This window comes from Loxodonta africana, chromosome 11, assembly GCF_030014295.1.
Source record: "Loxodonta africana isolate mLoxAfr1 chromosome 11, mLoxAfr1.hap2, whole genome shotgun sequence".
Lineage (NCBI taxonomy): Eukaryota > Metazoa > Chordata > Mammalia > Proboscidea > Elephantidae > Loxodonta > Loxodonta africana.
In genome coordinates, this window is record NC_087352.1 from 23,780,510 (window position 1) to 23,805,072 (window position 24,563).

The 24,563-nt window shown below is 41.7% G+C and overlaps 1 protein-coding gene across 1 annotated transcript; it reads left to right on the forward strand.

Moving 5' to 3' along the window:
* The first annotated feature begins 2,937 nt into the window (after positions 1 to 2,937).
* On the forward strand, positions 2,938 to 14,511 carry LOC100667860 (killer cell immunoglobulin-like receptor 3DS1). The gene is given in 8 exon segments (XM_023544104.2): positions 2,938 to 2,971; positions 4,321 to 4,650; positions 6,215 to 6,514; positions 7,831 to 8,130; positions 8,836 to 8,886; positions 11,696 to 11,800; positions 12,262 to 12,548; positions 12,550 to 14,511. Coding segments are annotated over 8 exon segments (1,440 nt in total). The 3' UTR covers positions 12,583 to 14,511.
* The last annotated feature ends 10,052 nt before the right edge of the window (positions 14,512 to 24,563 follow it).

Genomic DNA, 24,563 nt, shown 5'->3' on the forward strand with positions numbered 1-24,563 from the left:
TAAACCAATAGCAAAGAAGTTTCCTGAATAAACTGAATGCTTCGAAGGCCAGCATAGCAGGGGCAGGGGTCTGGGACCATGGTTTCATGGAACATCTAAGTCAATTGGCATAATAAAATCTATTAAGAAAACATTCTGCATCCCACTTTGAAGAGTAGCGTCTGGGGTCTTAAACGCTAGCAAGCAGCCATCTAAGATGCATCGATTGGTCTCAACCCACCTGGATCAAAGGAGAATGAAGAACACCAAGGACACAAGGCGATTACGAGCCCAAGAGACAGAAAGGGCCACATGAGCCAGAGACTATATCATCCTGAGACCAGAAGAACTAGATGGTGCCCGGCTACAACTGATGACTGCCCTGACAGGGAACACAACAGAGAACCCCTGAGGGAGCAGGAAAGTAGTGGGATGCAGATCCCAAATTCTCATAAAAAGACCAGACTTAATGGTCTGACTGAAACTGGAAGGACCCCGGTGGTCATGGCCCCCAGAGCTTCTGTTGGCCCAGGACAGGAACCATTCCCGAAGCCAAGTCTTCAGACATGGATTGGACTGGACCATGGGTTGGAGAGGGATGCTGGGGAGGAGTGAGCTTCTTGGATGAGGTGGACACTTGAGACTATGTTGGCATCTCCTGCCTGGGGGAGAGATGAGAGTGTGGAGGGGGTTAGAAGCTGGCGAAATGGACGAGAAAAGAGAGAGTGGAGGGAGAGAGCCGGCTGTGTCATTAAGGGGGAGAATAATTGGGAGTATGTAGCAAGGTGTATATACGTTTTTATGTGAGAGACTGACTTGATTTGTAAACTTTCACTTAAAGCACAATAAAAATTATTAAAAAAAAAAAAAAAAGGGAATTTAAACTATCATAAAACCAAAAAAAATTCAAACCCATTCCCATCAAGTCAATTCCAACTCTTAGTGACAGTATAGGACAGAGCAGAACTGCCCCATAGGGTTCCCAAGGCTGTAATCTTTACAGAAGCAGACTGCCACATCTTTATCCCATGGAGCAGCTGTTGGGATTGAACTGAAATTTTTATAAACATTAAATATGTAGAAGTATTAAAGAAAAACATAATGTAATATGTAGAAAAATAGAAAATATAAGAAAATGCCAAACGGAAATCTTGAAAGGCATATCAGAAATGAAAAAAAATAAAAGAATTCAATGAACGAGATTAACAGCAGATTAGATACTGCAGGATCATAATTTATTAAACTCGAAAACAGCAATTGAAACTCTCCAAAATGAAACACACGCACACACACAAAAATGTTGGAATAAATGGGCAGACCTCAGTGACATATGGGATATTATCATATGACCTTACATATGTGTAATTGGAGTTATAGAAACAGAAAGGGAGAGGACAAAAAAATATCTGAAGATATAATGTTTGAAATGTATCAACCTTTGATGGAAAATACACAGCAAATTATTTAAGCAAGACAGAACTTTGAGTTTGGGCCCTAATCCATAAAATTAATTCCAGATAAAAGTACAAGACCCAGAATATACATGTATAGCTCTTTGCTGATAAACTGGAATTTTGTGGTGCAATTGTTAAGTGCTCTGCTGCTAACCAAAAGGTTAGTGGTTTTAACCCATCCAGTGGATTCTTGTGAAAAAGACTGGGCTATCTGCTCCTGTAAAAATTACACTTTAGGAAACCCTATAGGGCAGTTCTACTCTGTCACATGGAGTCACTGAGTCAAAAATAGACTCTATGGCACACCACAGCAAAATAATAATAATAATAATAACTTCATAATCCTACTACAGGAAAATAAAAGACTTTTTTTAACTGGTTCTTGGATGATACTAGAAATACAAATGGAAAAATAATTTATATATATATGGTTGTTGTTATAATAAAGTCTATTAAATACATGGCCTATTACATATACAGAAGACTTCAAAGCTCAGCTCAAATCAACAGAACACATCAAAGACCTTTAATGTGAGTGTAGAATTTGATCATTCTGTGTATGAGAGTTTCGGCTGGATATATGTTTCATGTCCAGCCTTAATCGGTATATAATGTAAAGCAGTAGCTCTAAAAATTTTCCAGGAAGTTGATATTGTCCTTGATCAGGCCATCACCCCCAGCCTTATGTAAGATTAGAAGAGAGTGCGTTCGCTGCCTTTCTGTGTGTGGTCAATTTGCAAACTGCATGAGCTGGGGCTTTCTAATGACATCCTGTGTGTGATGGTTAAGGTTGTGTGTCAACTTGGCTGGGCCATGATTCTCACTGTTTTGGCAGTTGTATAATGTTGTGATCACTTCCCTGTTGAAATTTGATATGTGATCACCCCCATGATGGAACCTGCTGAGTGGTATTGGCAGGGGTGGGGCCTGTGGCCACTCACCGCCCCCTCAGCCTTCATCTCTCCACCTTTCACCGCCTACTTCCTTCCTGCTCACTTGGCAAAGGTTGTTGGCTTGTCCTGGATCCAGCAGCTGTGTCTTGTCTGGCCTCTGGTTCTTGGGACTTGAGCTAGCAGCTTACCTGTCCATCTTGGGATTCATCGATCTTCACGGCCTTCGAACAAGACCCTGCTCCCCAACCTGCCTATCTTGGGTTCACCAGCCCCTGCAGCTACGTGAATCAGGAGAAACCTTGCAGCCTTGCCTGCTGACCTTGGGATTCCTCAAACTTCACTGCCTGTGAGTGGGAGCCCTGCTCTCCAACCTGCTCATCTTGGGTTTACCAGCCTCTGCAGCTCCGTGAATTGGGAAAGGCCTCTATCCTGATCCAAGGACTTGGGACTTTCCAACCCCTACAATCACGTGAGCTGTTTCCTTGATATAAATCTCTCTATATATATTTATACACTTTATTGGTTTTGCTTCTTTAGAGAACCCAGCCTAAGACACTGTGCTTTTGTCAGTTTTGCTGGGTTGGAACCTCCTGTGCAGTACAAGCAGTGCCATGTCCCCCACATTCATTGGCCTGGTCTGTCTCGGTAAGTCATAGAAGCAAGTGAAAAGGAGGGAACATTACGGTGGGAAATATTGACCTGAAGGCTTGGTGTCCTCACAGGACAGAGCTTTGCTTGCATGAAGGTGGGGTGGAGATTGAGAGTAGAGTTTACCTTTAGCCAAGCACGTCCCTCACTTGGACCAGAAGGGGCTGTATTGGAAGACCAGGTTTTGTATGCAAATGGATCAACCATCATAAGCCTTTCTTTCTAGGATTCTTTATGGTCAAGAGGATCTGGGCACAAGTGGGTGAGTCCTTCCCCCAAAATTTAGGTTGCTTTCCAACTCCAAATAAGAGGATTTTCCTGTAACAGGAGGTCAGACAGCACAGGAAATTAGGCTGATGGGTTGACTATAGCAAGCCTGATGGGTAGATCACTTGTGAACAAGAAAGTCAGGGCCCTGGGAACTCTAGGTTCAATTCTGCTCAAAAAACCTTTCAGCACTCTTCTTGGCTGAGCCAGTCTCTATGGGCATCTGGAAGACAATGTGAAGCTCAGAGACTAGGACTGTAGTGAGAATGGAAGAACCAATGCTAGGAAAAACAGGCCCATCATATTCTCTGCTTTTTCCATAACAATAGGAGCTGCAGAATGTCGCTACTATCCTACTATCAGAAGAGGTGGGGGAACCGTATGTAATGGACTTCTGAAATGGCAGATTATTCTGATACAGCTTCAGTTGTTTAATGGGTTTCATATGTTATCTGATGTTATTTCATCCACATAGATTTTGCTCTTCTATTCCATGCGTGGAAACCCTGGTGGCATAGTAGTTAAGTGCTATGGCAGCTAACCAAAAGGTCAGCAGTTCGAATCCGCCAGGCGCTCCTTGAAAACTCTGTGGGGCAGTTCTTCTCTGTCCTATAGGGTCGCTATGAGTCGGAATCAACTCGACGGCACTGGGTTTAGTTTTTTTTTTTTTTTTTCCATGTGTGGAGCCCTAGTTGCACAGTGGTTAAAAGCTACGGCTGCTAACCAAAAGGTCAGCAGTTTGAATCCTCCTGCTGTTCCTTGGAAACCTTGTGGGGCTGTTCTACTCTGTCCTATAGGGTTGCTAGGAGTTGGAATTGACTTGGCAGCAATGAGTTTGGTTTGATTTTGGTTATTCCAAGTGTGCATTGTGTCATTTTATAGAATTAATTTTGTCTTCTCAACATCTAGTAAGAGTTCATTATTCAGTACTTGTTCAAAATCCTCTGTCAACATTTTTGTTGCAAGAACACATGTCATACCTATTTGATGTTGGAAGTCTTCATGGTAGTTCTGCACATCCCAGGTTTGAGAAAAAATCTTTAGACAATTGGAAAGGAGGAACCTCCAAGCACAGTGAGGGGAGGACAAACTCCACATTTTCCTAAGACTGAATTCTTCTCACCCAGGCTATCACAACAAGCCCTCCCTGACTGCCTGGCCAAGTCATGTGGTTCCTGTAGGACAGCATGTGCATCTTCAGTGTCACTCTCATTTTGGGTTTGCCATGTTCAGGGTATACAAGGAACATGGGTCCCTTGTCCCTAAGTCCCAGAAAGTACTATCCTCAAAGAATTTCATCATGGGCCCTGTGACCCCAGCACATGCTGGAATCTACAGATGCTATGGTTCTTATCATCACTCCTCCACATGGTCAACACCCAGTGATCCCCTGGAGATCATGGTCACAGGTAAGATCTCCTGTCCATGTTGACTTTTCAGTGTCCTGATCCCATTAATCTCAGACTTTTCCAGTGGGAGTGACAATTGGGATCCAATCAGAACAATGGAAACCACTCTAGGTATTTTAGGTAAACAGGGATTTAACTCAGGGAATTAAGTATGATAGTGTCCAGAAGAATGACCTCCCAAAGGTATCCAAGTTCTACTCTCTGGAACTTATGAATATGTGGAAATAGGGAAATGAGGTTGAAGATGAAGTTAAGACTGATAATTAGTTGACTTCGAGATAGGGAGATTACCCTGGATTATTCTAATGGGGCCAGTGCAATCGCAGGGCCCTTATAAGTGAAAGAAGGAGGTAGGAAAGTGAGTGTCAGCACAAAGAGAATGATCGAACTCATGGCCAACAGCTCTATTACTTATGCCTGAACAAAGCTTATCTAACACATGCATTTTTTCCACAAGGCACATTACAGCCTTCTTGTGCTTAGGAACACTAGACAGCACTTCAGCACTAAGCTTGGCAGCCATTTTAAACAGCAAAATCACCAGAAAAAGGACACTTGGAACAGCATGAGAGCTGAAACAAAAAGGTAGAGCTTCACAACAATTGGTGTCTATTCACCTGGAGCAATAGAGGAAGGAGAGTCAGGAATTGGAGGAGGATATGGAATGTGTTGCTAATTGCTTCCATGAACAACTGCTTTTGTCAGGAGACCAGAACTGGATGGTGCCCAGCTACCAGTACTGAAACATTTTGATCGAAGATTTTATAGAAGAATCTTTGATGAGGGGAGGGGCAGAATGCAGAACAGAATTTCAAACTCTTCTGAATTCCAGACTTTATGGAGCCATGGGAGCTGGATGAACCCCTGGAGCTATTACCCTGAGATAATCTTTAGAAGTTAAACCAAAAATATTCCTTGAAGTCTTCTTAAAACCAAACAATAGCTTAGCTTAACTAGTACAGAATGTATGCCTTGAGCATCATACTCTTAAAAACTACCTATATGGGAACCAAGTGACAGCAATTTAAAAGATTAGAAAGAACTTTAGGAGGAGTGTGAGTTTATGTTAATGGGGGAGGAACAACCCAGAGAAGGAGGGTGAGAATGGTTGCACAACTCCAGGAATGGAATCAATGTCACTGAATTGTTCATGTAGAAATGGCTGAATTATCGTATGTTTTGGTATGTATATTCTCAACAACAGCAACAAAATAATTTTTTTTTTAAAAAAAAGGAGACAGAACCTCCCTTGTTTGACGGCAGCTCAGAGGTGGGTGACGTGTGGATCAAATTTTTTGCCACTCTGTGCATGTCTGTAAAGAACCACAAGTATTGATTTGGGTGTTACACATAAATTTTCGTGAGTAGGTGAATTCACAGATTCAAAATCAACAAATAATGAGGATCAACTGTACATACAGGATGGGAGACAGAGAGGAACATACACAGACACAGAGAGGAAGGAGAAGTATGGGCACTGAGAGTGATCCTCATTATTTCAGGTCTCATGGAGCAGGCAGAGAAAGGGTTATTCTTTTTAAACTCATAACCTCTTTGCTCTTAGGTGTGTACAGGAAACCTTCCCTCTTGGCCCAGCCAGATCCCGTCATGAGACTGGGAGAGAATGTGACCCTGCGGTGCTCCTCAGAAATCATGTTTGACACCTACATACTATACAAAGAGGGGGAAACCAAGGACCCCTTGCATCTTGTTGGGAGATTCCATGGTGGCAACTCCCAGGCTGACTTCTCCTTGGGTTCTATGACAATTTCCCATGTGGGGACCTACAGATGCTATGGTTCTTTCAGTCACTCCCCCTATGAGTGGTCAGACCCCAGTGACTCCCTGAAGCTTGTAATCACAGGTGAGAGTTCCCAGACCTGTTCCCCTCTCCTGGCTTCTATGGCACACAGGTTGGATGTTCTAAGGGTTGGGAGTCTCAGGTGGTGGTGAGAGAGGTAAGAACAAGGTTTTTATTGAGAAAGAAAGACCTTTTACTGAGAGATAAAGATACCAACAGAAACAAAGAAAGAGGAGAAACAAATACAGATAATATGTTATAGCATAAAGGACACAGACAGGAACAAAAACAAGAGGAATCAGAAATGGAGATAAAGAGAGAGATGTGGAGATACAAACAGATAAGCCTACATATAGAGGGAGTACACTTCCCCTCTCACTGTCTAGAGACCTAGAGTGATTTAGAAATTTGGTCTGCCGTTTTAACTCTACCCTCTGTCCTCTATCCAAAGACAAGTCATATATCTGACTTGAGATGCAGGTCAGTTGGCCTATTCCAGGCTGGCCTCAGCCCATGGGAGACTTATAAATAGATACTGTGTTTTCTGATAAATCTTACTTCTACATGGTTGAGCCATAATAATATTGGTCCCAAGTGAAGGAGCCTAATACCAGCCCTTGTGGCCTGTGTGTGTTCTGGGGGTCCCCAAACTGGCTCCTCGGGTCCATGTTTTAAGGTAACCCCAGGTGTTATAGGATTATTGAGGAGAAAAGCCCATGTGGAGACCCAGTGAGAAAGAAAGTAAAATCACTGAAAAGCAGGGGCATGGAAACACACACAAATAGAATAAACTGGGGGTGGAGAGGAGGGTAGAAAGAAGAGAAAAGAGATCCGTTCCATCCAGGAACAGTCAGAGACAGAGAGACAGAAGTCCATGGAGAGAGAGAGATTCAGACATATAGAAAATGAAAGAAATTGGTGGAGAGAAAAGGGGTTAGAGACAAGGAGAGAAAGATGTGAGAGGAAAAACAAGAGTCCTTAATAGCAGAGACCTGGATGAGTGACGCAAATATATATATATACACACACACACAAAGATGGAGATTTGGGGGGCAAGAGGCAAAGACCTCAAAAGAGAACTAGAAAGACAGAACCAGAGAAAGATGTGGAAACAGAAAGAGAGAGATAAGCAGAAAGTGAGAGACTAAGAACGAGAGAAAAAGAACAACATATCAAATGAGCTGATGCAAGGAAAGATACAGACAGTGCAAAAATCCAGAAAGAAAGGAAATTCAGGAAGGCAGAGACCTAGAGAGGGGGAGACAGAGGGAACTAGAGAGAGAAGGAGAGACATCAGAGGCAGAAGGAGACAGATGAGAGGGAGAGAGATCATGAGAAATAGAGAGCCTTTCTGACTAAAGTGCCTGTTTTTCTTACAGGTGTATACAAGAAACCATCTCTCTTGGCCCAGCTGGGCTCTGTGGTGATGTCAGGAGAGAACGTGACCTTGTGCTGTCATTCAGAGAGCTCATTCGACATGTACCATCTATCTAGAAAGGAGGATGCCCATGAGTCCTGGCTCCATGGAGTACAGAGCCACAGTGGTGCATTCCAGGCTGACTTCCCTCTGGGTCCTGTGACCCCAGCCTATGGTGGGATCTATAGATGCTACGGGTCTTTCAACCACTCTCCCTATGTGTGGTCAGACCCAAGTGATCCACTGCACCTTTTGGTCAAGGGTAGGAAATCTCATATTTGCCCCATGTCTTGTGACTCAGACTAAAATTTAAGGATGTATCTGTGGATAGCCCTAGATGGTGATGAGGGAGGTCAAGGATGCTGGGGAGAAATAAATAAAAAAGGAGAAATAAGCATAGTTAAATACAGAGAGGAAAAGATGCTTAGTACGAGAGGATGTCAAGGCCTAGGATGGTATATAGGGAGGCTCTAAATCCCTCTTCCACCTCTTCTTTGAAGTCCACTTGGGGATTGTATGTATCCAGGTAGAGGACAAAACGAGTCAGGGAAGACCCAGGAGGAGGAGAAGCTGGGCTCAGTTTGGGGAGATCATAATTAGCATCAGCCCCTCACCCACTACCCATTCCCCGGAAGTCCCCTCCTGACCTGTCACCCACAGAGAATGATTTCCCAGAAGGCAAGTACAGATATCACTCATCCAATGGGAGAGAACCCCCAACCCCTTGAGTACAGGCACCTTTTATCACCAGCCTCTCCTCTTCATTTTCCACACCTGAGGTCTCAGGGAAGGCGTTGTCACTCTGGGGATTATGGGGGAGGGGATTCCAGTACTCCCAGGAGCCTTGAGTTAGATGACAAAGTGAGTGTTGGCTGTGAACCAACCTCAAAGGAAGAATGACCAGACTTCCTTGTGGTAAAAGACATATCACCTCATCTCCTTACCTTTCTCCTGTCCTGTTTTCTAGAAAACTCTACAAGTTGTTCCCCATCACCCACAGAACCAAGCAATCAAGCCGGTGAGTAAAAGAGACCTTTTGTCTGTGCTTGTGGAAGCCTGAGGAGACAGAAGACTTGGGTTCATGTGTAGGCTCTGCTACTTCCCAGCTCTGTGACCTTGGACTAGTCACCTTCCCTCTCTGATGCTCAGATTCTACAATAGCAAAAGGGGCTACGGCCAGCATGGGGCTCAGTGAGACTTTTAATCTCTGATTTTTTGTGACCAAGTTCTGCCCCAAAAGAAGAGGGTGGAAGTAAACTGACCCCCTTTCCGGGGAGCAATGCAGTACTTATTCTGTCCCATTTCTGACTAAAGAAAAGAGTCATGGGGGATAGAGAGAAGAAAAGGAAGGGAGGACCTGGGTCGGGGTTCTCATAGAAGTTCCATTTGCCAAGAAACAAGCTCTTGTCCTTCAGGATTCATCCTTGGTGTACTCAATAGAATAAGAGCCTTCTAATAAGACAGAACTGAGTTCATCCAAGTACATGACTCCTTCTTTAATTTATTCATCCAAGCACTGTTCTATGTGCTGACTATGCACTAATGTATCCATTTGCTCTTGCTGCTATAACAAATTATTATAAACTTGTTGCTGTTGTCAGGTGTCCTCTAGTGGATTCCAACTCACAGAGACCTTACGTACAACAGAACAAAACCGTGCCCAGTCCAGGACTGTCCTCATAATCATTGCTATGTCTGAGCCCATTGTTTCAGCCACTGTGTTAATCCATCTTGTTAAGGGTCTTCCTTTTTTTGATGACCTTCTACTTTACCAAGTGTGATATCCTTCTCCAAAGACTGGTGCTTCCTGATAACATGTCCAAAGTATGTGAGACAAAATCCCACCACTGTCACTTCTAAGAACCATTCTGGTTGTGCTTCCAAGCAGATTTGTTTGTTCTTCTGGCATTCAAGGGAATCAATTCTTCACTGGTCTTCCTTATCCATTGTCCAGTATTCTCATGCATATGAGACAATTGAAAATATCATGGTGTGGGTCAGGCACACCTTAGTCCTCAAAGTGACATTTTTACTTTTTAACACTATGAAGAGATCTTTTCCAACAGATTTGCCCAATGCAATATGTCGTTTGATTTCTTGACCGCTGCTTCCATGGGCATTGGTTGTGGATCCAAATAAGATGAAATCCTTCACAATTTCAATATTTTCTCCGTTTATCATGATGTTGCGAGGATTTTTGCTTTCTTTCTGTTGAGGTGTAATCCATATTGAAGGTTGTAGTCTTTGATCTTCATCAGTAAATACTTCAAGTCCTTTTCACTTTCAGCAAGCAAGGTTGTGTCATTTGCATATTGCAGGTTGTTAGTGAGTCTTCCTCCAATCCTGATGTCCCATTCTTCTTCATACTATCCAGCTTCTCGAATTATTTGCTCAGCATACAGATTGAATAATTATGGTGAAAGGAGGCAACCCTGACACATGCCTTCTCTGATGTTAAACCAACCACAAACTTAGTGGCTTAAAACAACACAGTATTATTACTATTGTTATTATCTTACAGTTTTAGAGGTCCAGCATCCAAATGGACCTCAATGGGCTAAAATCAAAGTGTTGGCAGGGCTCAATTTTTTTGGAGGCTCTAAGGGAGGATCCATTTTCTTGCCTTTTCTAGCTTCTAGGGGCAGTGAGCATCTAGGCACCCCCATCTAGGGGTAGTTCATGGCCCCTTTTCGTCAATCTTCAAAACCAGTAATGACTGATCAATTCTTTCTCACACTGCATCAGTCTGACTCCGCTTCCATAATCACATCTCTTTCTCTGACTTTATTCTGCCTCCCTCTTTCTCTTATAAGATCTTTTGTGATTACATTGGGGCCACAATAATTCATCTACTATTTTAACATCAACTGAATAGCAAATTTAATTCCACTTGCCATCTAAATTCCCTCTTGCATGTAATATAACATATTCAGGGGTTCCAGGGATTAGGACATAGACATCTTTTGGGGGGATACTCTTCTGCCTACCATAAATAGTAAACAGATGAACAGCAAAAGATGTTCAGCAATAGCTGGAGAAGCAAATTGCCTTTTTCATGCAATTCTCCATTAGTGGACCAACATAAAAGATGTCTCGTGAGACCAGAGAAAGGTAACACATTGCATTTTGTAGCTCTGGGTTTACACTTCTTGTATCAGATTCCTAGGGCCGCTGTAACAAAGTACCACAGAGTGGGCAGCTTATAAGAACAGAAATTTTATTGTTCACATCTCTGGAAGCTAAAAGTCCAAATTCAGGGTGTTGGCAGGACCATGTTCTCTCCAGAGACTGTAGGGGAAGATTCTTTTTTGTCTCTCCCAGCTCCTGGCAGCCCCAGGCGTTTCTTGACTTGCAGCATAACTTGGCTGTAGCATAACTCCATCATCACATTATTATTTTCCCTCTGTCTCTACTATCTGTGTCTCTTCTCCTCTGTCATAAAGATACCACTCATATTGGATTAGGATCCACCACACTCCAGTAATACCTCATGTTAACTTAACTGATAACGTCTTCAAAGACCTTATTTCCAAGCAAGGACATGTTCACAGGTACCAGGGGTTAGGCTTCAACATATTTTTGAAGCAACACAATTCAATCCATAACACTTCTCGTCACCATTTCCTCACTATATGACATAAGATAACTACCTTTACCTCTTTGGGACTTAATTTCACTTTTTTCCTCTTCATGAAGAATTGAATTTGCTTAATCCAGGAGTGTCATGGAATTAAAGATATTGTGTGTCATTATAGGGCACACAGTAGGGAATCAATAAATGGCAGTTGCTATGATTTGCTTATTATTGGAGTCACATCTTCCTCCAGGTAACCTCAGAAGCCTGCACATTCTGATTGGTCTCTCAGTGGTCATCCTCCTCCTCCTCATCTTCGTTTTCTTCCTCATTCATCGATGGTGCCCTGCCAAAAAGAGTAAGTCTTAGGAAGAAGAGGTCTGTGTCATCATAGCAGAGCAGGGAGCTGCGATGGTGTGCAGAGGTGTGGCTTCGCATTCACAGGTTGATATCTGGCTCAACGCAGGAACCACAGAGATAGAACTTTCTAGAGAGAGAAGCAGTGCTGCTGTCCCTTCCCTCAGCTCACAGGCCATTGCCTAATTCTTCACCATATCCTTTTAACATCCAGTGCAGGGACAGACATCTAGGAGAAGAAGCCATGTAAGGAAGAAAGTAGGAGAATCAATGGGATGGAAAGCAGGAGCTATTAATGGGATGGACTTTTGAATTTAGAAAGAGAGAATTTCTCACTCTGCTTTTGGAAACTGAATAGCCTCAGGTACCCACTGCATTTCTCTGTGTATTGGTATCTGTGTTTCTGAAATCAGGATCTAGGAGTTCCGTTTCAGATGTTTCAATAAATTCTGTCCCCTGCAGATGTCCCTATACCGAACAGAGAGCCTGAGGTGGATGGCATGGTGAATAGGGAGGTAAGTCCTCCTCAGCCCACCCTCTTCAATGCAGTCTTATTCCCTCCTAGTTGCCATAAATGTGTGCACACCCTACTCACCATTTACCTCTTCCAGGACCCTGAAGTAGAAGACCCACAAGAGGTGACATACTCAGAGTTGAGCCATTGGATTCTCAAACAGAAAAAAATCACTCCCACTTCCCAGAGATCTGAGGACACACCAACTGATTCCAGTGTGTACGTGGAACTCTCTCTACGCTAAGCCCAGATCAAGGCATGATTCCTAGCCCCTGAGCACACATAAAAAGTTCTGGAGGGATTCTCCCATGGGCACCATCCTTCCTTCTCAAATCCAGCCTCTTGTCTCTGAGGTAACAACAGCTGGAGTCTGGAGGCCTATAGGATCATCTCTAAAATCTCAGAGCCTCTTAGAAAAGCCCCAGCTATTTTAGGATGCTATTATGATTCTCCAGCCATTTCAGTATTGCTAACAAAATCACCCGCGCATTCTAGAAATTCAACTATAATTGGCCCACTTTCTCTGATATTCTATTGATGTGATTCTAGAAATCATAATGTATTTCCACAGCAGATTAATTCCACAAACAAGTTTTTATAGAGACACAATATATTCTATAAGCTTTTGAAGCAAATGTTAGTGAAGAACATCTGTATTCTCGTGGACCTCAGTCTAGTGGGAGATACCAACAGGCAAATTACCTTGTATTACCAATTGGCTAGGGGTTTTATTTAAGTTATGAACGATGCTGAATTTTATAAAATTCTTTTATTGCAGCTATTGAGATTCTTGTGTGATTTTACTCATTAGTTCTATAATATATGGCAAAACAAATTGTCCTTTGAACATTAAACCAACTTTACATACCTGGAATAAATCCCATTTGCTCACATTGTATTATCATTTTTATATATTGCTAGATTTGATTTGGTTAAATCTTTTAAGGATTTTTGTTTCTAGGTTCATGAGAGAATCAACAAGTGATTTTTCCAAATATCCTTTGTCAGAAATTCCTCTCCCATCCCCTCCTATCCCCTTCCTTACTTCCTCTCCCCTTCCCTCTCCTTCCTTCCCCTCCCCTCTCCTCCTCCTCTTCTCTCTGTCTCTGTCTCTTCCCCCTATCCTTCCCTCCCTTTATCTCTTCCTCTCTCCCTTTCTGTACAGTGTAATTCCTACTTAAGGTCTCCATATCATTAAATATGCTTCCATAATATTGAGTCCCTTCCTGGTAATCCATTACACTTTTGATCCATAATTAAATTAACCACTTCTTTTTGGGCACTTTTTTTTAATTCACTCAATCCTGCAATGAATATTCCAAGGGAATATATATATATATCCAAGTTCATGGTTCATCTCTTATGATAGATACTTGAGATTGCTGAATTGCAGAGTTTCAACACTCATTGAAAATACGTGAAAGAGTAGTCCATCTCAGTTCTTTAATTCTGCCCATTCTTTTAGGCCTCGAAGTGTGAAAAAATTATAAAACTATAAATAAATAAATAAACACTTCTTCCAGAACCCAGTCTTGTAGTTTAAGCCCAAACCTGAAGCAAGAGCCTACAGTGTACCCTCAGGAATTCTCCTCACTCACAGCGTCTCTTCCTAGGTGTTGATGTTGTTGTTAGGTGCCGTCAAGTTGGTTCCAACTCATAATGACCCTATAGGACAGAGTAGAACTGTCCCATAGGGTGTCCAAGGATTGGCTGGTGGATTTGAGCTGCTGACCTTTTTGGTTAGTAGCCGAGGACTTAACCACTACACCACCAGGACTTCTAGGTGTTGCTAGTACATGGTTATAGTTATGATCAGCAATGGGGAAAGATGCTTAAACCGTCATATGAATGAAAAGAAGAAGACCCTGAGTAAAAGTGGGAAAGAAAGAATGGAAGAAGAATATGTCACAGGTCACTGTGGGATCAAAATTTTCTTTGTTCTTTATCATTTTCAGGGATATATCTTAACTTGAAAAAGGTTAGATCCATTTCTAGGTAGGCAAATATTTCCCTTCACAAACTCTCAGCCCCATATCTTAGCTCCAGTGGACAAAGACAAGAGAATCAATTAGTTGTTATTAGGTGCCATTGAGTCCGTTTCCATTCATAGTGACTCCACGTACGACAGAACAAAACACTGCCTGGTCTTGCACCATCCTCACAATTGTTGCTATGTTTGAGCCCATTGTTGCAGCCACTTTGTCAATCTATCTCATTGAGGGTCTTCTGCTTTTTCGCTGACCCTCTCTGCCTTACCAAGCATGATGTCCTTCTCCAGGAACTGGTCCCTCCTGATAACATGTCAAAAGTACATGATAGGAAGTCTGACCATCCTTGCTGCCAAGGAGCACTCTGGCTGTATTTCTTCCAAGACAAACGTGTTCATTCTTCTGGCAGCCTATGATGAATGCAATATTCTTCCACAACACCATTATTCAAAGGCATCAATTCTTCTGCAGTCTTCCTTATTCATTGTCCAGCTTTCACAAATATATGAGGCTATTTTTTTTTTTATTGAAAATATCATGGCTTAAGTCAGGGGCACCTTAGTTCTCAAAGTGACGTCATTGCTTTTCAACACTTAAAAGAGGTCTCTTGTAGCAGATTTGCCCAATGCAATATGTTGTTTGATTTCCTGACTGCTAGTTCCATGGGTGTTGATTGTGAATCCAAGTAAAATGAAATCTTTGACAACTTCAGTCTTTTCTCCATTTATCATGACGTTGCTTAGGGGTCCAGTTGTGAGGATTTTTGTTTTCTTTACACTGAGCTGTAATCCATATTGATGGCTGTAGTCTTTGATCTTCATCAGTAAGTGCTTCAAGTCCTCTTTGCTTTCATTAAGATAGGTTGTGTCAGAGAACTCCTGAGGGAACAGGAGATCAGTGGGATGCAGACCCCAAATTCTCATAAAAAGACCATACTTAATGGTCTGACTGAGACTAGAGGAATCCCGGCGGCCATGGTCCCCAGACCTTCTGTTGGCACAGGACAGGAACCATCCCTGAAGACAACTCATCAGACATGAAAGGGACTGGTCAGCAGGTGGGAGAGAGATGCTGATGAAGAGTGAGCTAATTATATCAGGTGGACACTTGAGATTGTGTTGGCAACTCTTGTCTGGAGGGAGGATGGGAGGATAGAGAGAGAGGGAAGCTGGCAAAATTGTCACGAAAGGAGAGACTGAAAGGGCTGAACCAAAAGGGGAGAGCAAGTGGGAGTACGGAGTAAGATGTATGTAAACTTATATGTGACAGACTGATTGGATTTGTAAACGTTCACTTGAAGCTTAATAAAAGTTAATAAAAAAAAAAAAAAAGATAGGTTGTGTCTTCTGCATAAATCAGGTTGTTAATGAGTCTTCTTCCAATCCTGATGCCACATTCCTCTTCATATAATCCAGCTTCTTGGATTATTTTATCAGCATAAAGATTGAATAAATGCGGTGAAAGGATACAAGTATGCATTCTGCTCCCAGCACTTCTTTCTCGGTGGTGTGAGGTCCTTCTCCATTCTGCTCACTTCTCTTTTATATCTCAAAAGAGATTAACCCAAGATACAACCTAATCTTGTAGATTGTGTCCCACCTCATTAACATAACTGCCTCTAACCCTGCCTCATTAAAATCATATTGTCGTTATTGTTGTTAGGTGCTGTCCAGTCGGTTCCAACTCATAGTGACCCTACGTACTACAGGTGAAGCACCGCCTGGTCCTGCGCCATGCTCACAATCATTGTTATGCTTGAGCCCTTTGTTGCAGCCACTGTGTCAATCCATCTCGTTGAGGGTCTTCCTCTTTTTCACCGACCCTCCACTTTACTAAGCAAGATGTCTTTCTCCAGTGACTGATCCCTCCTGATAATATGTCCAAAGTATGTAAGACGTAGTCTCACCATCCTTGCTTCCAAGGAGCATTCTGGTTGTACTTCTTCCAAGACACATTTGTTCATTCTTTTGGCAGTCCATGACATGTTCAACATTGTTTGCCAACACCACAATTCAAAGGCATCAATTCTTCTGTGGTCTTCCTTATTCATACTCCAGCTTTCACATGCATATAATGCAATTGAAAACACCATGGCTTGGGTCAGGGACACCTTAGTCTTCAAGGTGACAGGTTTGCTTTTCAACTCTTTAAAGAAGTCTTTTGCAGCAGATTTGCCCAATACAATCTGTCCTTTGATTTCTCAACTGCTGCTTCCATGGATGTTGATTGTGGATCCAAGTAAAATGAAATCCTTGTCAGTTTCAATCTTTTCTCCATTTATCACGATGTTGCTTATTGGTCTAGTTGTAAGGATTTTTGTTTTCTTTATGTTGAGGTGTAATCCATACTGAAGGCTGTGGTCTTTGATCTTCATCAGTAAATGCTTCAAGTCCTCTTCACTTTCAGCAAGTAAGATTGTGTCATCTGCATAATGCAGGTTGTTAATGAGTCTTCCTCCAATCCTGATGTCCCATTCTTTTTCATATAGTCCAGCTTCTCCGATTATTTGCTCAGCATACAGATTGAATAGGTATGGTGAAAGGATACAACCGTAACGCACACCTTTCCTGACTTTAAACCACGTGGTATCCCCTTGTTCTGTTCGAACAACTGCCTCTCGATCCATGTGCAGGTTCCTCAAGAGCATAATTAAGTGTTCTGAAATTCCCATTTTCTGCAATGTTATCCATAACTTTTTATGATCCACACAGTCGAATGCCTTTGTATGGACAATAAAACACAGGTAAATATCTTTCTGGTATTCTCTGCTTTCAGCCAGGATCCATTTGACATCAGCAATTATATCTCTTGTTCCATACCTTCTTCTAAATCCAGCCTGAATTTCTGGCGGTTCCCTGCCAATATACTGCTGCAGTTGCTTTTCAATGATCTTCAGCAAAATTTTGCTTGTGTACGATATTAATGATGTTGCTCTATAACTTCCCCATTTGGTTGGATCACCTTTCCTGGGAATAGGCATAAACATGGGTCTCTTCCAGTTGGTTGGCCAGTTAGCTGTCTTCCAAATTTCTTGGTACAGACAAGTGAGCACTTCCTGCGCTGCATCTGTTTGTTGAAATATCTCAGTTGATATTCCGTCAATTCCTGGAGGCTTGTTTTTTGCCAGTGCCTTCAATGCAGCTTGGACTTCTTCCTTCAGTACCATTGGTTCCTGATCATATGCTACCTCTTGAAATGGTTGAACATCAACTAATTCTTTTCGGTATAATGACTCTGTGTATTCCTTCCGTCTTCTTTTGATGCTTTCTGCATCGTTTAATATTTTCCACATAGAATCCTTCACTATTGCAACTCAAGGCTTGAATTCTATCTTCAGTTCTTTCAACTTAAGAAATCCTGAACATGTTGCTCTCGTTTGACTTTTTAACGCCAGGTCTTTGCACATTTCATTATAATACTTTACTTTGTCTTCTCGAGCCACCCTTTGAAGTCTTCTGCTCAGTTGTTTTACTTCATCATTTCTTCCATTTGCTTTAGCTGCTCTATGTTTGAGAGCAAGTTTCAGAGTCTCTTCTGACATCTATTTTGGTCTTCTCTTTCTTTCCTCTCTTTTTAGTGACCTTTTGCTGTCCTCATGTATGATGTCTTTGATGTCACCCCGTAAATCATCTCATGTTCAATCATTAGCATTCAGTGCATCAAATCTATTCTTGAGTTGGTCTCTAAATTCAGGTGAGATGTACTCAAGGTTGTACTTTGGCTCTCATGAACTTTAGTTGTTTTAATTTTCTTCAGCCTTAACTTGAACTTGCATATGAGTAATTGATGGCCTGTTCTGCAGTCAGCCTCTGGCCTTGTTCTGACTGATGATATTGAGCTTTTCCGTCATCTCTTTCCACAGATGTATTCAATTTAATTCCTGTGTTTTCCATCCAGCGAAGTCCATGTGTATAGTTGCCGTTTATGTTGTTGGAAAAGGTATTTACAATGAAGAAGTTGTTGGTCCTGCAAAATTCTATTATTTGGTCTCCAGCATTGTTTCTATCACCAAGGCCATACTTTCCGACTAGAGCTCCTCTTTGTTTCCTATTTTTGGATTCCAATCACCAGCAATTATCAATGCATCTTGATTGCATGTTTGATCAATTTCAGACTGCAGAAGTTCATAAAAATCTTCAGTTTTCTCATCTTTGGCATTAATGGTTTGTTTGTAAATTTGAGTACTAGTCATATTAACTGGTCTTCCTTGTAGGTGTATGGATACTATCCTATCACTGATAGCTTTGTACTTAAGGTTAGATCTTGAAGTGCTCTTTCTGATGATGAATGTGATGCCATTCCTCTGCAATTTGTCATTCCCAGCATAATAGACCATATGATTGTCTAATTCAAAATGACCAATAGCAGTCTGTTCCAGCTCTTCAATGCCTAGGATATTGGTTTGTATGTGTTTCATTTCTTTTTTGACGACTTCCAATTTTCCTAGATTCATACTTTGTGTATTCCATGTTCCAAATATTAATAGATATTTGCAGCTGTTTCTTCTCATTTTGAGTTGTGCCACATCAGCAAATGAAGGTCCTGAAAGCTTGACTCCATCCACGTCATTAAGGTCTACTCTACTTTGAGGATGCAGCTCTTTCCCAGTTGTATTTTGAGCACCTTTTAAACTGAGTGTTATATCAGACAACGTTCTGCTGCTATTCATAAGGTTTTCTCTGGCCAATTTTTTCAGAAGTAGACTACCTGGTCCTTATTCCTAGTACGTCTTAGCCTGAAAGCTCCGCTGAAACCTGTCCACCATGGATGACCCTGCTGGTATTTGAAATACCGATGGCATAGCTTCCAGCATCACAGCAACATGAAAGCTGCTGCAGTATGACAAACTGACAGAGGCATGGTGAAAATCAAGTAGAGATGGGTAGATATGGGTGGATTCTTGAAGGACAAAGGAATACAAGAAATTATAACATCAGACTATGGGAGACTCACTAAACCTACAGGTACAGGGATATTTTGGATACAGAGTTAGTATCAAAATTACAATGATTAATGAACAACAATAAAAGCGATAGGTTCATTTGCAGCAAGGACAGGAAATCACACCTGTAAGTTCTGTGGAGTGTGTTTTTGCATAAAATTTATCAGGGCTTGTTATCTCAGCTTGCAAAACTGGAAAAAATCAAGGAGATTAAGTGTCTTATCAAAGGTCACATAATATGGCGATATTGTCGACTGCTATTGGGTCCAAAGTAGAGGACTCCTGAGCCCTTTTTCTGTCTGCTGCACCACCCTCTATGGACAAATACCGCATTATGGATGTAACGGATGGGTCCACTCATGGGTTTTGAGAGAGGCTTTGATTTAAGGACTTTGATTTTTGTTTGGCTCAAAAATTTTCCAGCAATTCAGTTACTTTTGTTCAGTTCAAATCATGGGAAAACCAGAGCTATGCATGGAAAGGAAGAAGTTCTTCAGTTTCCTGTGTTGTGATGGGTGTGTAAAAGATGCTTAAGAGTGGTGCTAAGGCTTGACATGCTGTATCTGGTGCATGGGTCAGTTCTAGTGGGCCCCTGGTTTGTGCTTACAGAGATGAGCAATATCTAAGAAAGTAAAACAAGCATAGTGTGCTTTAGTGAGAGCTGGAAACTAAATTAAGGGAAGGCAGAGATATGATAGCGTTACCTGGAATTGCAGGTCAGAGCACCCCAGAGACAAGGGTCTGGCTGCTTGGGGTCAACCAGGGCAGGTGAGCTTTTCTCTGACCCCAACTTAGTTGTGGCTTTTTGAGCACATGGTTTCAGCTTGGATGTAGATTTAAGGCAAGGATTTTGGAGGGTGGTTAAATTTCCATATAATTTTCTTTGTTGTTGTTGTTGTTAGTTGCTGTCGAGTCAATTCTACTCCATGGTGACCCCATGTATGCAGAGAACTGCTCCACAGGGTTTTCAAAGCTGTAACCTTTCAGAAGCATATTGCCAAGCCTTTCTTCCGAGGTGCCCCCGAGTGAGTTCAAATCACCAACGTTTCTGCTAGTAGTTGAGTGCTCACCCATTTGTGCCACCCAGGAACTCCAACTTTCCTTACCCTATAATGTATAGGTCAATATATCTAGCATAAGAAGCCCTCATGGGGCAATAGTTAACTGCTCAGCTGCTAACCGAAAGGTCAACAGTTTGAACCCACCAGCTGCTCCATGGGAGAGAAGACATGGTGATTTGCTCCCATAAAAATTAAACCCAAAACCAAACCCAATGCCCTCGAGTCAAGTCCAATTCATAGCCACCCTATAGGACAGTAGAACTGCCCCATAGAGTTTCCAAGGTGGATTTAAACTGCCAAAGTTTTCGTTAGCAGCCGAACACTTAAACATTGCGCCACCAGAGCTCCAGCCATAAAGATTACAGCCTAGGAAACCCTATGGGGCAGTCCTACCCTGTCCCTATAGGGTTATTATCCATTGGAACTGACTGAACAGCACACAACAACAGCAACATATCTAGCATAAGAAGGTGAGTCCTTTTCCCAAATCACAATACCTGAGATGGAAAAATAGGATATCTGGACTTAATTATGGGAGTGGCCTAATTGTTGGAATCCCAGGAAGTAATGGTTTAAAGGGAAGCTTTAGGGATGTGTACATGAAAATATGTCCTAGAGAAACTTCCTACTGGGCTGATCTATGTTCTGTGACCCTAAGTGAACTCAATATCCTGTAGAGCCTGAGAGCTCAAGGAAGGGTCCCATCTGGGATACTATTCAATACGTGCAGTTCAGTGATGTTTCAGAACAAGGTCCATTTCTTCAACCTGTACATGTCAGCACACACTGTAAGGCAGCACTTCTCAGCTGGGGGCAACTTTGGGCAAGGTCTGTAGACATTTTTGATTGTCATTACTGGGAAGAGTTGCTACTGGCATCCAAGAGTAGAGGCTAGCGATGCTGCTAAACATTCAACAGTGCCCAAGACAGCCCCACTACCACAGAGAATCATTATCTGATTCTAAATGTCAATAGTACTAAGGTTGAGAAACTCTAGTCTAAGGGATACTGCGTCCCTTGTGGCACAAACGGTTAAGCTCTTGACTACTAGCCAAAAGGCTGGTGGTTCAAACTCACCCAGAAGCACCTCAGGAGACAGCTTTGGTGATCCACTTCTGAAAGGTCACAGCTTTGAAAGCCCTATGGAGCAGTTCTACTCTACACAAGTAGGGTCACCATGAGTCAGAATTGAGTTGACACCAACTAGCAACAACAACAGTCTAAGGTATAACACTTGTCACCATCTCAACAGAACCAGCTGGTCAATGTATTTTGGCCACCTGGAACATGTGGCATATCCTGAGACAGGCTCATTTTTCACAATAACAAAGCTTTGTTTTATTAGAAGGTTACACACATACACCACATATTTAAGTCATGCTGCCATTTATTCTTTACTATAAAAATATTTTATATATTAGAATCTACTAAGAAAAGCATCATCCAACATTTCTCAAAACTATAAGTTTCAACTATGTTTTCAGGGAGATGTGCCATGCTTACTCTAAGGTGGAGTGCACCCCAGCATGTGATCCTCACTGGCCACTCGTCTTCTGTATCTCTGAGGTCAATGGGACAGGGCAGCTCCCCTTCCTCCTCCTTGAAGCAAAGCCTTCTTTTATGGATTGAAGTATGTCCCCCAAAATATGTGTTGTAAATCCTAACTTCTGTGCCTGTGGTTATAATCCCATTTGGGGATAGCTTGACTTTGTTATGTTAATGAGGAAGGATTAGTGTAGGGTTTATCTTTGAGATATAAAAGAGATTAAACAAGCAAACGAGCGAGCAGAGATAGGGGAAGAGAGATGTCAAGACACATGGAGATGTCCAAGAAATCAGGAAGCAGAAGCTAAAGAAACAAGGACCATCTTCCAGAGCCAACAGAGAGAGAGACTTCCCCTAGAGCCAGAACCCTGAATTCAGACTTCTAGCCTCCTAAACTGTGGGAAAATAAAATTCTGTTTGTGGTATTTCTGGTAAAGCAGCACTAGATAACTAAGACAGCCTCCTTCATTTACACTACATTAACTACAGAGGACAAGGTGACTCTAGAAACACAGCCAACATGTGAATAAGTATTGCTACACAAATACAAGGAGTCACTGGGTGATACAGTTATGTACTGGACTACTAGCCAAAAGGTTGGTGATTTGAACACACCCAGAGGTGCCTTGAAAACCCTGGTGGCGTAGTAGTTAAGAGCTACAGCTGTCAACCAAAGGGTCAGCAGTTTGAATCCACCAGGCGCTCCTTGGAAACTCTATGGGGCAGTTCTACTCTGTCCTATAGGGTAGCTATGAGTTGGAATCCACTCAGTGGCAACGGATTTGGTTTTAGAGGTACCTTGGAAGACAGGCCTGGTGATCTGTTTACAAAAGGTCACAGCTTTGAAAATCCTACAAAGCACACAGTTCTACTCGATACACTTGGGGAATCACCATGAGTTGGAATCACCTCAATGGAAACTAACTACAAAAACAACACAAATGTAGTCCTTAAAAAAATGTGGATAAGGGAAAAAAATAATTAAGATGAAATGAAGATAGACCTATATGACTCTCCTGGAAATTTTTATTATACTTCAATGTTATCGATTGAATAGTATCTTCCAAAAGTATGTATTAAAACCCCAACCCCTGTACCCATAAATAGGACCCTGTTTAGAAAAAGTGGCTTTCTTTTCCTAATGTTAATGAGGCTATGCCAGTGTGGGGTGGATCCTAAACCTAATCACTTCTGAACAGACACAGGAACTACATATGGAGGAAGAGGGACACCATATGATGATTGTCTACAAGCCAAAGAATGCCCAGGGCCACCAGTAAGAAAGAAATCAACATGGCTGAGACCCTAATTTGGACTTCTAGCCTCCAGAACTGTGATAAAATAAATTTCTGTTCTTTAAAGACATCCACTTGTGGTATTTGTGTTACAGCATCAGTGGGCAACTAAGGCATTCAGGGAAAATTAATAGAAACTAAACAGGTGAAATACTTAAATTTAAAAAATCCTATAAATATTCTGATACTGAGACAAAAGCCATCAACATAAAGAAAAAGAAAAAGGTGAAGTAGCATCATCAGTAATAGATTCAAAATGATATTGAAATAATGTCTATAAAGTATATGGGAGAAGATAACTGTTTTGCATATTGGTAGTGATAATATTATACTAAGCCACGAAGTCTTTTACTTGTTGATTTAGGAAGACATTCTAAGAATTATATGAGTTTAAAAAAAAAGAGAGAGAACACTTAGGAATACGTCTCAAAATAATACAGTTTATGTAAGAAAATTGCACAGGGAAGTTACTTGTCCAAAACCTCACAGTCATTTTTTCCCTTGTTGGATTAAGAAATGTCAGAGCTGATAGAAGGATCTCTGGTGGTATAAAGATGGAGCTAAAGTCAGTCCAGTTGGCCCTGAATGGTGCAAATGGTTAAGTGCTTGACTGCTAACCAAAAAGTTAACTGTTCACATTCACACAAAAGTGCTTCAGAAGAAAGGCCTGGAGAGCTACTTTCAAAAGGTCATGGCCATTAAAAACACTATGAAGCACAGCTCTACTCTGATGTACAGGAGGTCGCTATGAGTCAGAGTCAACTCCACGACAACTTTTTTTTAAAGTCAGCCCACATGAATACCTGACTTACCAAGACTACAACCACTTCTCTCCAGAACACATCCCCATCCAAAATATTCAAGATATCACTTTATTATATAAATAATAATAAGTAAATAATACATATTATGTAAATAAGTCTGATAAGATAAATGGACTCTAGGATGAGATCAGCAATCTACAGCCTGCAGGCAAAATCTGGCCCTCCACCCGTTTTTTGAAATAAAGTTTTATTGGAACCCAGCCATTCTCATTCATTTGCATATTGTCTATGGCTGCTTTTACATTAAAATGACAGAGTTTAGTAGTTAAGACAGAGTCTGTATGGCACACAAAGTTTAAAATATTTACTATCTGGCCCTTAACAGAAAATGTTTGCTGACCCCTAGGCTAGAATTTGGGGTTGAACCTAGAGGTCTAAGAAAAATTTTGCTATCCCTAAGTCCAGGCCAAAAATTAAGATTTCACCATTATTCATCTGGCCTCAGGAGAGGACAGAATCTAATGAAACTGAAATCAAATATGTTCGAAAGAGAGAGAAAACAATACGTTGTTGTTAAGTGCTGTCGAGTCGGCTCTGACTCGTGATGACCTTAGTATAACAGAATGAAATGGTGCCTGGTCCTGCGCCATCCTCA